The sequence below is a fragment of the Lathyrus oleraceus genome, chromosome 3 (assembly GCF_024323335.1).
Source record: "Lathyrus oleraceus cultivar Zhongwan6 chromosome 3, CAAS_Psat_ZW6_1.0, whole genome shotgun sequence".
Classification (NCBI taxonomy): Eukaryota; Viridiplantae; Streptophyta; class Magnoliopsida; order Fabales; family Fabaceae; genus Lathyrus; species Lathyrus oleraceus.
Genome location: NC_066581.1, coordinates 265,509,303 through 265,525,629, shown reverse-complemented (window position 1 = coordinate 265,525,629; position 16,327 = coordinate 265,509,303). Strand labels below are relative to the sequence as shown.

The window sequence follows — 16,327 nt, the reverse complement described above, 5'->3', positions numbered from 1 at the left end:
TTTGTCAATTAGTAGTAATCTTAAATCTAGAATCTTTGGTGTGTCTCATTTGTCCATGTGCATAGTCAAGACAAAAAAAACTCAACCCTAGAGCCCTAAGATGTGTTTTTGTCGGGTATCCCTCTACTCAAAATGGATATACGTGTTTCCATCCTCCATCTAAATTTTTTTTGTGTCGCAGGAAGTTACCTTTCATGAGAAGGAACTGTGCTTCACCCAACCTTATCTTCAGGGGGGAGAATTTTAAGGAAGATAAGCTTGAAAATCTCGATATTTCTAGTCTTGAGTTAAATACACTCAATTTGTCTAGCATTAAGTTAAATGCATCTGGTCATTCTGGTCATTACTCAAATAAACTCGATCTCTCTCATTCTGGTCATGATTCAAACACACTCAATCTCTCTGGTCTCGAGTCAAATCAACCTAATTATTCCAATTTCGAGTCAAATAGGCCCAATCTTTTCTGGTCTTGAGTTAAACACACTTCTACCAAACCCATCTGAGGCTGAGAAGTAGGAGTTGAGTTAAATCAATCAAATACACCAATAGCTAAACTTGGACCTAAAATGGATGTAAGATATGGGAATAATATGTTTTACATGATAAAGTCAAAGATCATTCCTGAATCGACACAAGTTCAAGAGTCTGACTCGACTCCTTCAAATGAGGTAATTAATTCTTCTGAATTACAAGATAAAATGATTACCCAAACTATAGATGATGACATAAAACTTCCAACTATTATAGAAAAGGTACCATAAAATGCACCAAGCAACCTTTATATCCCCTTTCAAACTATTTATCTTAAAAATTCTCACCTACCCATAAAGCCTTCCTCACAAACCTAAACGTTACTTCCATACTTATTAATGTTTCTGAGGCATTGTCTAATAAAAAATGGAAGCAAGCCATGAATATCGAGATAGATGCATTGAAAAAGAATGGAACTTGGGAGTTAGTGACTTTATCAGAAGGAAAGATGTCAGTTGGATGCAAATGGGTGTACACATTAAAATATAAGGCTGATGGATAAATCGAAAGATATAAAACCAGGTTGGTTGCCAAAGGGTTTACACAAACCTATGGAATTGACTATTCATAGACATTTGCTCTGGTTGCAAATATGAATACAGTGAGAGTAATTTTGTCATTTGTTGCCAATTATGGTTAAGAATTACAACACTTTGACGTGAAGAAAGCCTTCTTACATGGGGAACTTAAAGAGGAGATTTATATGCAGGTACCGCCGAGGTATAAAAAAAATATGTTTGACAATACAGTTTGCAGGTTGAAAAAGGTATTATATGGACTAAAACAATCACCTCGAGCATGGTGTGCAAGATTCACTAAGGTTATGACATCTTTAGGGTACAAGCAAAGTCAAGAGGATCATACCTTGTTCATCAAACACTCGCCACAAGGGGGAGTAACAATTATGTTCGTATATGTAGATGACATTATAATGATAGGAGATGATTGGAATGAGCAACAAATCTTGAGTCATTGTTTGGCTAAGGAGTTTGAAATAAAAATTCTTGAAAAGCTGAAGTACTTCTTGGGAATTGAGGTGGCACATTTCCGAAAAGACATTTTTATATCTCAACAAAAATACATTACATATTTACTCAAAGAGACATGAAAAATAGCTTGTAAATCTGCGAGCGTTCCTATGGATCCAAATCTTAAACTGGGTAATACAAAAGAAGATGTTGTAGTAGATAAAGAAATGTATCAACGTCTAGTTGGAAGATTAATTTACTTGTCCATCACTAGATCCAATATTTCATATGTTGTAAGTATGGTTAGTCAGTTCATGCACAATCCTAAAGAAATCCATTTACAAGTAGTTCATAGAATCCTCCAGTATCTCAAGGGAACTCCAGGAAGAGGAATTTTGTTCAAAAGAAATGAAAATGTAACCCTTGAGGCCTATACTGATGCAGATTATGCATGTTCAATTGTTGATAGAAGATCCACTACAGGGTATTTCACCTTTCTTGGAGGAAATCTTGTGACATTGAAGAGTAAGAAGCAAAGTGCAGTAGCACGTTCTAGTGCTGAACCTGAATTTTGAGTCATGGCACAAGACATTTGTGAATTACTTTGGCTCAAAATTATTTTAGAAGATTTGAAAATCAGATGGGAAGGACCCATGAAACTCTATTGTGATAATAAATCAGCTATCAGTATAACACATAATTCAATTCAACATGATCGAACTAAGCATATTGAGGTTGATAGACACTTCATCAAGTAGAAGCTTAATATTGGGTTGATTTGCACCCCATTTGTGTCCTCACAAGGGTAACTTGCAGATTTTCTCACTAAAAGATTGAGTAGCTCAAATTTTGAACGAATTGTATACAAGCTGAAAATGAAGAATACTTATTCACCAGCTTGAGGAGGAGTGCTGGAAATAGAAAAAAAAAATATATAGTATGTTTTCCACTAAAATGAACATTTAAGTCTTAGGTTCATGTATATTTAGATTTATGCATTTAGGATGTTGGATTAATATTTATTTCTCTTTGTAAACATAATATGTAATTAATTATATAGTGTGTATAAATATCATAGTTGCTGAGTGATTTACTCACTCAAGTACATTTAAAAAAAATTCTTTTTAAAAAAAAATAATTTTTCACACCTTTTTTTATGTTGAAATTCACTTTTGGTTGAAGTGATGGAGCATGGCCATTAATGATGCTCGAGGAGCTCTCAACTGGCAAAGTTGCATAAGTGAGAAAAAAACAAGAAGAAGAAATGATCAATAAAATAAAGAAAGAAAAACGGTGAAATTTGTGATTATGCAACGTAATGGTGATAACGGAGCCACATGTCGATGATACTATGTGAAAAAATATAGTAAGAACACCATTGATAAAAGAAAAAAGTTTGCTTTGCATAATGAAGAAAGAATTACAACAAATCTAACTTTACAATGATCAAGTTATCCGTACTTATATCATCTATAGGTGGTTATCATTACTAACTAACTCATAACAATTTATAACAACCGCCAATGTAATATAGTTATTGATAAGCTATAGATTATAGACTAATGTTAACATATGTCCCAAGGGCACAAATTAATAACTTATTTATAGAAATATTTTTTTGAAATACATGCATTTAATTTTTTTAAATTTAAAACGTTATTTTATTTTACACAAATTTTTTAATTGTAGTATTCTTAACTTGTGCCTTAAGGGTACAAGTTAGCAAAATCCTAGATTATATTAAGTATTAAGAAAATTTACCGAGCAAGCAATTACATCGGCCACCAACACTTATATTCTCCTGAAAATCCATTATTACAAACTGTGTTTTCCAACAATTTGTTAGCGACAAATTCATCAACCTTATCCGAAAATGGTTCCACAAAAACAAATAAGTTCAGCAAAGACAACAATGAAAATGTGATTCTAATGTAATTTTCTTTGTGGCTAATATTTCAATACAACTTTGCACATCCCTTATTTAAACCTCAAAACATGGTTATATATATTTAGTTGGTCAATTTCTAGCTGCCCGTGACTTTGTATGTCGTATTTATATTTTATATATCCAAATTTTAAAATTTTATGAGTCTATTTTTCTTCGATTTGTTTTGAGTAACATGCAATAGACTCTGAATTTTTCAATACTCATACTTAGTATATGCTTATAAAATGTTACAATATATGTTAAAGAGTAAATATTTTAATAGTCAAGTATAAAACACTATTATGTTTGACATAGATTAAATGTTACAATAAACTTCTGAAAAAGATCATAAATTTAAACTTCGTTAAAGAACCTATAGAATATTAATTTTTAGTTTACTTAAATTATAAGAATTTTTCACACAAAAAAAATGTAAAAACTTTGTTAAGAACTTGTAAATTATAATGATCATAAGAATTTATAAAGTAAATTCAATAAAAGGATATATAATGTAAAAAAAAAAAAAAAAAACTAGTGATTAGAACATCAAAAGGAAAATTAACAACAAAGTATAGTATTGCAAATATTCTAAGTTGCAAGAGTAAGAGCACGTTCAATTTCTTCTAATGAGCGACCCTTTGTTTCCACAACATTAGCAGCAATGTACAAGACAGCAAGAAGACACACAGATGAGAACCCGAAATATACTGTGCTGATGCCAATCTTGTTTACAACACTAAGAAAATAGAGTCCTATCACAAAGTTGGAAATCTGATAACAAAAATCAAAATTTCAACATTTCATCAATAGCATAATTTGCAGGCAAATCAATATAATCAGTGTAGTGACAAATCTAATGCATTATGAGCTTTGAATTTTAAAAATGAAATCACTAACCCAATGTGTGCCTAATGACAGAGAAATTGCTTTTGCTCTGATTCTAGATGCAAATATTTCTGGTAGTAGAAGGGAAGGCACGGGACCAGCACCAAGAGAGAAGGACAATACATAACTGTTTCAAATTCATATGACACCAAAGTCAAATGTGAAATGAAAATCTAAAAAATGGAATCAGTTTTATTCAGAAATATTAAATGACTTACAGAACAGTCCCCAGGACCGCAAGGGTGCCCGAGTATGGTGCAAGGACTTTCCAACTAAAAGACACGGAGAGAAGTAACATCGAAGCAGCCTGGAAAAGACAGAAAAACAAGGTAAGTTTTTTTTGTTTGCATAAAGAATCATAGTTAAAGCTCAAACTCCATAATATTATTATTAGTTATTACCATCCCACTAAAGCTGGTGATAAGGAGACTTTTCCTTCCTTTTCTGTCCATCAAGGATGAAGCAATAAGGGTGCCTACACCAGAATCAAACACCAAATGTAATGTTTGAGAAAATAGCATATACGTGTATAGAATGAAAAATACTAACCAAAAACATTTGATGCACCAACCAGAGCACTTGCTGCAACATCTGAAGTGATTCCAGCACTGCGGAAGACAGAAGTTGAATAATAAACCACGGCATTTATTCCAGCTAATTGCTGGAGTAAGAAAAGTGTTGCACCAACACTGACAACTGCAACATCAAATGTTTTAGAGAAGTGTTACAAGAACTCATTCAGCAATAATCATTTCAGAACAAACCAAAATGAAGTTGAGCAGTGAGTCTAATAAGTAAATACAACTATGCTTAAATACACTTCAAACCGATTCGTCATTTGATAATCAAACCTGGAGTATTTCTAAACTTAAATTTTACAATACCTTTTCGATATCGGCTACTAAACAGTTCTAACCATCCTGCTTCCGGTTCAGAAGAACCTTGACTTGCTGCTGTTAAGTCCTGCATAACCGAAGCAACTATTTCTTTTCCATATAATGTTTTAATAGCTTTCTCAGCTTCAGATATTTTCCCTTGCTGTAAAACAAACAATGTAATTTTCTCAGAAAATTATTGCAATTGGACTAAACAACTAATGATATATACTTCGAAGAAAACAAGGCGTCATATACGGATACATGTCTGTTCAAGTTGCATTCACATTACACAAAATAAAAACCATAAATAAGGAAGCCAACAGTGTCTTAAGAGATTTAAGATATAAATTTATAAAGCTAATAGTTTATATGGAAAATTGTCACCATAGGTTTGTCATATGAATATTCTAAGAGTACTATTTTATATAAGAAAAGCAAGCTTGAGTTGGTAAGTTTTGCACTGCTTTGTAAGCACAACAAAACAGTTGGTTTACTTGACAAATGATATGTAAATGTATTGTATCCATAACAAATGACATCATAGTGTTGCAGAGCAACCTGATAAAGCCATCGAGGACTCTCTGGACAAATAGTCATTCCAAGTGCTAATAGAATCGAAGGAACTACTGCAATTCCAAACATTGTCCTCCACCTGATAAATTATCAAAAATATAAGACGAGGTAGAGGAGTAGATTGGAATTATCGAACGAGTACAAAACGGGTGAACGAAGACAGTTCTAGACGACTGACTGAGCGAGATTATATGAATACATGGCCTATTTGTCCAACATACATGCCTCTAGCTTCCAAAACTTCACAGTGAATATAACAATGTTCATCTCAAACATACATGCCCTCTAGTTGAGATTTGACCTAGGAAGAAATAAACAGGTAACTAGAGATGAATCAACTGAATACTACATACATACCATATAGGATTTCCCACCAGAGGCAAACCAGAAACTAGTGCTGCAAGAATCCCAATACATATAAAAATCTGATTAACAGATCCAAGTGCACCACGGATTTCGGTTGGAGAAATCTGTCCATTAGAAAGAGTCACCATGGGCCCGAGGTCCATATAAAATAAGCAAACACAATACCAAATGTTAAAATAATCTATAAACACTCCACCTCCGATATGTATAGTGGTACAATTGCAGATGCAACACCAATTCCTATACCAGCTAAAAAACGACCAATGATCATTGTCTGAACACTCTGAGCTGTAGCGCTGTAAATGAATTAAAAATCAAAAATTGATATAAAAAATACCTTAAAGATCAATCCTATAATCCTATTATCAATTACATTTAACAGACCAGAGGAATCCTCCGATTGCTAAAGGGATCGCATCCAGCTGAAAAGTCCTGGTTCGACCAAATTTGTCAGCCAATGCTCCACCAGTAAACGAACCGACAGTAGCACCTGCAAGTAACATGCTGACAATCCACCCTGTTTTGGATATAATATAAATCTCATGAGAAAGCAATTGATTAAGCATATTCAAGTGAAATGTAAAAAAGAAAAAAAAAATAAAAACCTTGTAGCACAGTGTTTTGGGCGATTCCGAGATCTTTAGCAAGGTACTCAAGAGCACCATTGACCACCCTACACCAAACACGGCATTATCAGAGTTTCCCACCTAAGAATGAAAATCAGTATTATGATTCCATTGATCTTCATACTAAATAAACAAAGATGAAATTCATACATACCCAAGATGATAGCCAAATAAGAAGGAACCAAAGCAAGCAACACCAACATATGGAAAAACAGTTCCAGAAGTTTTTCCGGGAGCATTATTGGGGATAAGATCCTCAATATCTTCTTCATCTGCAGTTCAGTTTTACTCATTAAGAGCCATAAAATCAGAATCGAAAGAATAAGTAAGAAATCGAAGTCGTGCGTGAGCAACAGAAGACAAACCAGAAGGTTGAAACCTGAGTGATCTTGGCTTAGCCTTAGAACCAAAAATGGTACTAAAACCTCTTCCTCTACTAGTACTACTACTCAGCTCGGTTTCCATTATGACGGAATCAGATCTCAAACCGCAGCAACTGGTCATTCCTATGATCTGGTTCTGATTTCACCAACAGCGGCCTTTGATTCTTCGACGCCAAAAGTTGACACTTGCATAACTGAACTATAACTCCAATATCGAAAAGTCAAGGCAACCAATATGCAAAATGAGAATGAATTTGAGTTGACGGAGAAAAACGCAACAGATCCAATCAGAGTAATAAATTAAACAATAACGGTTGTATTAACCACAGTAAATAGTAAAGACCTTGGTAAAAATATAATAAAATTGAGGTTTTTTTAAAAAAATAACCCAATTTTTCAAGGAAATTCCCAAAATACCCCTGATTTCAATTTTTTTCCAAAATACCCCACTTTTAGGAGGAGTCTCCAATTGAATTGGCGACTCCTCTTAAAACTTGAATGGAGGCGCCAATTGGATTGGCTAGGGCAGGTGCCATAGCCAATCTAATTGGCGCCTATGTGTAGGTTTTAAGAGGAGTCGCCAATTCAATTGGAGACTCCTCCTAAAATGCATTTTTTGTCTTATAAATAGATGTGTTGTGTGACCAATTCTTCCACATCTCATATAATCATTTGGCTATTATGTTTGGTGTTCGTCGCCGATACGGAAAGGTGATTTATGCGAGAGACAAACCTCAAATGCTGATGTTGTTTTGGAACATCACCACGTTTGATCAACTGAAGAGGGAGCTGGTTCGATGGTTAGATGGAAAAATACCAGAAGGGAAAAAATCAGAAGTATTGAGAGACTTGACAGTATCTTTGGTTGGGTGCGAATGAAGACTGATAAGAATGCTAGGGAAATGATGTTCGGCCGAGACGACATCAATTTGATTGTTGTAATCGGTTAGAAATATTTATGTTTTCAGATGTTTTGTACTGATGTTTGTTGTGAAACTCATTGTAACAAGAACTTAATGATATATAATGATTGAATGTTACAGAAATACAATGTTACAAAAAACTTAAGACCTAGATGATGCTCCTCGATTGGGACAGTTGTTCTTGTTGTGTCCTGGTTGACGACAGATACTACATAATCTTATCATTTTATCTATGGAATCCATCTCTGTTCTGATACGTGTGTTGTTTGGCCTTCCTTTCTTCTTTCTACGCATCTCGTCATTGTGGCAAACAATATCTCCTTCATATGGAGGCCAGTAATCCTCCATTGGTAGTACTGAGAAGCTTTGAGTATATACATTCATGATGGTGTTATCCTTGTACACATCAGATAAATGGCTGTAAGCGTCTTGACGAGTATAAGCGCATGCTGCAATGACATGGGAGCAAGGTATGTGGAAGGCCTAGAATTTTCCACAATCGCACCAACTTCTGTTTAGTCTAACAGCGTAGGCTAAATTTGGTCTCCCCTCGTTGTTGCCCATTATTTCCTAGACGCTGAAGTTTTGTCTATGACGGTCAAAGACTGTTACAACGTGTGTGGTAGCTTTTATGCTCTCCTCTTTCATGACCTTAATGCAACACTCACTGATACTTGCCCGAACATTAACACTGCACTCCATCTTTCACCTCTGGTTGCGAACATAGAAGCCAACCTATAATAGGTTGATCTTACCAAGGCGGTTATCGGCAGATTTCGAATTCCTTTGAAAACCCCGTTCATGCATTCCACAGTGTTTGTTGTCATGTGGCCCCATCGACAACCACCGTCAAATTCCCTTGTCCACTGCTCTACTGGTATGTTATTTATCCATCTCCCTGCGTCTTCATTAGACAGTCTAATTTCATCACAATAATATTGAAATGACGGTTGAGTTAAAGCATACCCAACATTCACCACCTTCTTGCGAAGATTCTTATCTTTTATAGCACGCATGAAGTTTTGTGCAATGTGTCTGATACAATAGACATGTGTAGAAGGAGGACCATGCCATCCGTTGTCATGGTTGTTGTAGGCACTCTCAATGGCAACATGTCTATCAGAAATCAAATAGAGATTGGCTTGTGGAGCCACATGCGTTCTGAGATGTCGAAGAAAGAAACCCCATCCACCATCCGTTTCACCTTCAACAAGAGCAAAGGTAATGGGAAAGACATTGTTGTTGCCGTCTTGTGCAACCGCCATGAGCAAAGTACCCTTGTATTTTCCGTATAACCAAGTGCCATCAATTTGAATAATAGGTTTGCAGAATGCAAAATCTTTGATGCACAGGTCAAATTCCCAAAAGAGATGGTGAAATATTCTATTACCTGTAGCACAGGTTCCGTCTGGCATCATTGTTGGCACTGTCTCCATAATTGCCACAGTTCCTCGGACATATGTTTTTAGTGCCCATAAAAACCGTGGCAATTCCTTGAATGAATCCTCCCAGTTGCCGAAAAACTGTTCAACAGCCTTTGTCCTTGCAATCCAGGCTTTCTTGTAAGATGGAGTATAATTATATGTTGTTCTGATATGGGATATTATTATACTCACTGTAGCGGTGTATTCGTCACTTTATGATTTATTGATTAAATCAAAAGCAAAGCATACAAAGAAATCGAGTCGCCACCGCACTTTTATTTATACAAAGGAATGGCTAAAAAGCGAACAAAAGCCTAAGAAGTTTTACACATAGAAAACTAATGAAAAGATCAGAGAATCTGGGTAAGGGGTTAATTACGCAATGGGAAGGTGTTAGGCACCCAAAACGTCCTAGGTACTCCTAGGGAGCCCTTTTCACACTTGTTGTATAAAAAAAGTTTATTTGTTTATGACATATTGTGCAAACAATGATGGAAGGGATGAGAAAAGAATATACAGATTAGTTATTTTTGTGTTTGAACGGATGAACCCGTTGCCTACGTACCTTCCATGAAAGGTAAGGATCAAAACGCCGTAGTTCGGCTAAAAGATTTCCAAAATATGAGTGGGTTCATTTTAAAACAAAAGCCCTAAGGTATTTCGTTATCCACGGGAGAAAACTCAACCTTATACAAACAACGAGTCCACCACGTGAGAATAGCTTCAACTTGCTAGTGAGGGGTTAACCCTATAATAAGCAAGGAACTCTTACAATTCAATCACTAAGGACAAGAAGGTGAGATTAACATCAACCAACTAGGATAAATCAAACCTATGGCTAATGTATGAAAACTTATCAAGAATGGACAAAGTCACAAAACAATTGAATGAGTGAGATTAACCAATTAGAGTTTATTCACAAAAGAGTGGTCAAAGTATGATTAAAATTCAATTCAAAAGAAGTATTATGAAATAGGGTTTGAAAATCAAAGGCCTAAGGCCTAGGTTTCTAATTTGAAAAGAGATGACAATGTTTGCACAATAGTTTGAGGTTTTGGATTAGCATGCAAATGGAGGTTTAAAGAAACAAAAGGTGGAGGGTGAAGGAGTAAAACTTCTTAGATGTTCACCTCTTGAAATCATATGGAAGATGATTCAAGTGATTCCTTTGGAATAAGGCAACAATGCAAATAAGCAAATGCAAAGCAAGGTGATACCGAATACCAATCAATGGACTTATACCAATCTCACAAACAAAGGTGGATACCGGATACCAATCAATGGATTTACACCAATCTCCTAAAACAAAACAATGATACCGGATGCCAATCAATGGACTTATACCAATCTCACAAAACAAACACGGATACCGGATACCAATCAATGGATTTACACCAATCTCCTAAAACAAAACAACGATACCAGATGCCAATCAATGGACTTATACTAGTCTCACACCATATCATTGGAACAACTGCCAAGTAATGGACTTATGCTTGTCTCCTCCATGGACAAAGCAAAAATGCTATAAAGCAAAGCTTATGAAATGATATACAAATGATGATGACAAATGCACTAAGGCACACTCAAGCAACTATGCACAAATGAATCAAGTAAGCAAACAAACAAGTCAATTAGCACACACTATATACAAGCAATTAGGCTCAAGCAAGGTTAGACTTTAAAGTCAACTAGAATGGGGTATGTTGTGCTCTTAACCTTAACATTGAGAGTTAAGATGAAGCAGATGAAATGGAGATGAGGGGTGTGCCTCATAGCTCTTATCCCTGGCCTGGAAGAGCTTTGAATGATAGAATGTGTGGGAGTTCAGAAAATTGGAACTCTTCTCCACAAATGATATGACACTATAGGATCTTGGGTTAATATCCACAATGCATCAACATGTTATGTGAGCAAAGGGATGACACATTGAATAGTAGGAGATGGACTACACATCTCTTTTATCTACCAATTGCCTCATATGAGGACTTTTCCTGCTTGGCACAAAGAGTAAACAATCACAAGCATTGCCTCTTAAGGAGGACTTCAGACAGGTGCCTGACCACATAACAGGCCAGGCCTTCCAGACTACATGAAGAAGAGAGGTTATACCTAAGTGGTTAAGCAACCAAGCAAAAGCAAGTTCAAAATGAACTTAAGCAACTAATGTACCTGTGGAAACATCAAACAAATCAGTACAACTATACAGACAAACCACCAACAGTTAATATCAACAGTCAACCAATAAGCAAAGGCATAAGCCACAAGTCAAACTCAAGAGAGTCAACATCAACCTACAAAACATACATTAGTAATCAAAAGCAAATATCAAATGCTCTCAAGATGAGGCATCATTAATTGTGTAACTTGAATGTGTAACCTGAAACAAAGCTTCAAACATGAGAGGCAAACCACTAGGTCAAAGCCTAGGGTCAAAGATGGAGAAAAAATTTAAAACAGAAGCTGAAAATTAACATGATGAAACTTCAAACAATTATTGACACATAGCAAAAAGTCTCACATCAATATCATTTCCCAAATGAATTTTATGATCAATTGAAGTTCAAGGCAATTTTAAAGTGCAAATGTGATCAACCAGAATGAAAAATCTCAATTAAATCAGAAATGATTCACAAAAATCTGGAAAAATTCATGCATATTCAAGACATCTCATATGATCAGCATGCAAAAAATCAAAACAATTGAGCATCATTTGATAGGGTAAACACATAGCACAAGATGAACATCACAAGGTGTGACACAAATTGTCACACCTACTTAGAAAAATCACAAACCAGAAACTACAAATGATAAAAATGCAAACTCAATACCAAAATGTCAAGGAATGAGTCAAGTTTCAACATGCAAATTTTCAGATTCATAGGATCAACAACCAGAATTTCACAAATGCAAAAGCAAAGCAATGTCAAAATGCATACACATACAAGAACCCTAGGGCAAAAATAAATAAATCAGCCAGGCACAACTTTGATTTTCATGTTGATAAAAAGCTAGAGAGAAAAAGAAAACCATAGCAAAAATCCCCATATTATTTGGATCATTTTTGGATTTGTTATGAATTTTTAAAGATGCAAATGAAAATGAAATAAAAATTGAGCAATTAAATGAATTAATCAGAATTTATATTAATTAATTTGAAAATTTGAAATCTGGCGCCACACTGAAGCGCACCGTTTCACTAAAGAATTCGCCCAGCCAATCACAAGCCAGCATGGGCACCGCATGCAGCCAATGGCGCCAAAACCCTAAAGAGCAAAGGCAACGGTTCTCGGGACAGACCAAAGCGTGGCAATAGGTCCTGTACTTCATCTTCTTCAAACACGTTTCATGAACAGTGAACCTCCAAGAACACTATGAACAAATATTCCAGATTTGAAAAGCAAGCACATGTACATGTAGCTTAAACAATGGAGAGCACAAATCAAGTATTGGCTAAGCATATAGCATCGGGAATCATGTGGATCGAAACAAATAACATTTCAACATCAAACTTTAAATCCTCGAAACTCAATGAATAAGGCATGGTTTTCAGTGATTCAAAGCTCAGCATGCTCACACAAACAAGATCTACAAGAATCACATAACAAAAATGAGAAATAAGAGGATCGATTTGGAACCTCTTGAAGAGCAGCTTTGTGATTCCACGTGTTCCAGGCTTGGCTATGCTTCAATCTTCCTCTAGCAAGCTTGTGGAGTGGATTGGAAGAAGTCTTGATGTTCAATTGAGCTCGAATCTACAGAATTTGAAATTCACCATTGTTGCTCAAGCTTCATGTATGCTTCCAAACTGCACGAATTCAAATGGTTCTTGCTTGCATCTTGCTCAGTAACGATACTAGATGATGAATGAGGCAAGGATTTGTGCTTCGATTTGGAGAAATTGAGAGAAAAAATGAGAGAAAAAATTGATCAAAAATTTCTAGATCTGAGATTTGTGAAGTGTTGTTATGATTTTCTGTTAGGGTTTTGGTTTAAATACTCTCTACTAATCACCCTCTAAACATGATTAACCAATTGGTAATGGAAATGATTAAAATGGAGGTGTTTTGACAAAATGGGATTTCACCCTTGTGCATGAAAATGGTGCATGAACAGTACACGAATGCAATCTATTTTCACTCAAACTGAATTTTTAAAATCAATTAAAATGGCAAAATATTCAAATGATTTACCAAATTTAAATTGTGAAATTTCCCTCCAAAAAATCAAGATTTTGCCAATGATCATGTGATGATGATTGATGCAATGCAAGGCAAGAATTTAGCAAAAAGAGCCATGCAATTTGGTCATGACAAGAATTTAGCAAAAAGAGCCATGCAATTTGGAGCTTTGGTTTGAAAGTTATGCACTTTTGAAGTTCAATCCACACTTGGCCATGTTTTGATCATATCTCCTTAACCACACGTGAGACATTGATGATCTTAGACTTTTTGGAAATGGGAGAGCAAGATCTTCAACTTTCATGTTGGACAAAATTTCATTTGAAGCTTTCTTGATGATGTAATATTGAGGAGAAAACCTTTCCAATTTTGGCAATTCCAAATTTCAGGTCACTTACTATTTTTGGAAAGTTTTCATCTGACCTCAAATCCTTCATTGTTGATGTTTGAAATGTCAAATGAGACTTGTATGGACATGAATGAGGCCTCTCTAACCATCTCCCACCTTCAAATCCATGATAGAACTGACAGTTGACTTGTGTTGACCTTTTTTAGGGTTTTAGTTGACCTGGCTATGCTCAGATGAAATTCAAGCTTCTACCACTTGAGATTTTGATTCAAAATGATATCATGGCTCATGTAATCTCTTATGAATGATTATGGTGACCAAATTCTCAAGAATGGCCACCACCTATTGCTCAATGGCTGCCTTTGACTGTCTTGACCTGTGATTGCTTCATCTGCAAGTAACAAGGTTAGGTGACATATTTTTATACTTTTGGTTAGTGATAAAAGGAAATGCAATGATATACAAATGCAACACATGCTTGGTGATCATGAATCACACTCAAAAGCTAACCCACCCACAGGGAAGGAGGCAAGGTGCACAAAGATCCTTAAGGCAATGATATGATATGATATGATGCTATGAGGGATCTTAGGGACAAAATTGGGGTCTTACAGATGCCCCTATTTAAGGTCATTCTAGCCGGAGAAGTGAAGTTTAGAAATCTTCATCTCGACGCTGTAGAATGGGCTTAAATAACAGTAATGAGACAAATTTTGGTCCCTAAGAGACCTCATGATGCAGATGTATGCATGCAAAAGAAACAAAACTCTGTGGGGAATATGGATCCATAAAGAAGAAAAAGACAATCCATCGGAGTAATACACTCACCAGGAACAGAGACTCTAATCGGACTCTCATGAGGATAAGAAAAAGAAAAAGAAATGCGTGAGCAGGACACGACTCTGAATTAGGGAAGAAGAACAAATATGGCGTGAACACGACACGACTGGACTAGAGACCTCACTGGGGAGTAAAGGACTCAAACTGGGAAAAGAAGAATTCCAAAGGAAGACACATCCATTGGAAAGACACAAGCTGACTCAAACTATCCACAAAGGATACTTCGGATGAAAATCTGGACTCGGACTGGGAAGGATTCACAAAGAACCTCCCTGCTGGGGAAAAATTGCATATATTGGGGAAAACGCCAATACAGCAAAAAGGGTAAAAAAACACAACGGAAACTCCACTGGAGAAGGTCTAACAAAGAGACTCTCCTAGAGAAGCAACAAAGAATGAGGTGTTACCGGTATAAGGGTAACAAGCTCAGGAAAAATGAATATCTAAGACCGGTATAAGGGTGAGAGATATCAATCAACCAAACATTTGAGAAAGACCTGAAAAAGGTACATCAACTCAGGAAAATCTGACTCCACATGGGACCAAGGTCATAATATGGAGCAGAAAGGAAGGAACACCAGGGATACCGGTTACTGGGTATATAATAGGTGACCGACCAAAGCGTGAATTGGTATATATGCCAAGACACTCATCATCCGAAAGGAGGGCTCGAAAAAGCAAATCAACTTACAGGATGAACATTCGACCCCGCAACGGGAAAACGAATCTTACTCAGCTGGGGAAACAACCCAAAGAGTGCATGAGATACAATATCCATTACCGTCAGAACGTGGATAGAATACTCGCATGAGATATATTATCTATTACCGTCAGAACGTAGATAACATACTCGCATGGAAGGAAACACCAGGGATACCGGTTACTAGGTATATAATAAGTGACCTACCGAAAACGTGAATTGGTATATATGCCAAGACACTCATCATCCAAAACACAAACTTGTTAAAGGATGGATATTCGATTCCACAAAGAATACGAATCTTACTCCGCCGGGGAAAATCAAACAAGGATTCCAACCAGAGAGTGAAAGAGAGATATTATTCATTACCGTCAGAACGTGAATAATACACTCAAAAGGAAGACACTAAAGATACCGGTTACTGGGTATATAATAGGTGACCGACCGAAGCGTGAATTGGTATATATGCCAAAGCACTCATCATCCAAAAGGATGGATATTCGATTCTACAAAGAATACGAATCTTACTCTACTGGGGAAAATCAACAAAGGATTTCAACCAAAGAGCGAAAGAGATATATTATTCATTACCGTCAGAACGTGAATAATATACTCGGAAAGGAAGACACCAGAGATACCGGTTACTGGGTATATAATAGGTGGTCTACCGAAAAGAGAGACAATCGATACCAACAACAACAGGGTAAACGAAAGATAACTCACAGGTGATAAATTGCAAGCATCCGGCAATTATCCAAGAAACAAAGAATATT

The 16,327-nt window shown here is 36.0% G+C and overlaps 2 protein-coding genes across 2 annotated transcripts; one reads left to right on the top strand and one right to left on the bottom strand.

The window, feature by feature from the left end:
• The first annotated feature begins 1,669 nt into the window (after positions 1 to 1,669).
• LOC127130764 (uncharacterized mitochondrial protein AtMg00810-like) lies at positions 1,670 to 2,074 on the top strand. The gene has a single exon (XM_051059728.1). It carries the CDS (start codon positions 1,670 to 1,672, stop codon positions 2,072 to 2,074), a length of 405 nt encoding a protein of 134 aa, XP_050915685.1.
• A 1,783-nt stretch (positions 2,075 to 3,857) lies between these two features.
• LOC127126842 (plastidic glucose transporter 4) lies at positions 3,858 to 7,416 on the bottom strand. Its single transcript, XM_051055850.1, has 13 exons — positions 7,120 to 7,416; positions 6,909 to 7,026; positions 6,734 to 6,801; positions 6,513 to 6,645; positions 6,325 to 6,424; positions 6,120 to 6,232; positions 5,748 to 5,841; positions 5,196 to 5,349; positions 4,861 to 5,007; positions 4,713 to 4,786; positions 4,530 to 4,618; positions 4,324 to 4,438; positions 3,858 to 4,197 (listed from the first exon to the last, which is right to left on the bottom strand). The coding sequence occupies exons 1-13, from the start codon at positions 7,256 to 7,258 to the stop codon at positions 4,015 to 4,017; spliced, it is 1,527 nt and encodes a 508-aa protein (XP_050911807.1). The 5' UTR covers positions 7,259 to 7,416; the 3' UTR covers positions 3,858 to 4,014.
• Between the last annotated feature and the right edge of the window lie 8,911 nt (positions 7,417 to 16,327).

What these genes read in the sequence shown, in the direction of transcription:
- LOC127130764 (XM_051059728.1), top strand. Translation starts at nt 1,670, where the DNA reads ATGGATCCAAATCTTAAACTGGGTAATACAAAAGAAGATGTTGTAGTA.
- LOC127126842 (XM_051055850.1), bottom strand. Translation starts at nt 7,258, where the DNA reads ATGACCAGTTGCTGCGGTTTGAGATCTGATTCCGTCATAATGGAAACC. An exon ending in ACTCAGGTTTCAACCTTCTG is followed by an intron (nt 7,027 to 7,119) that starts GTTTGTCTTCTG and finishes ACTGAACTGCAG; the next exon opens with ATGAAGAAGATATTGAGGAT. An exon ending in GCGGTCCTGGGGACTGTTCT is followed by an intron (nt 4,439 to 4,529) that starts GTAAGTCATTTA and finishes AATTTGAAACAG; the next exon opens with TTATGTATTGTCCTTCTCTC.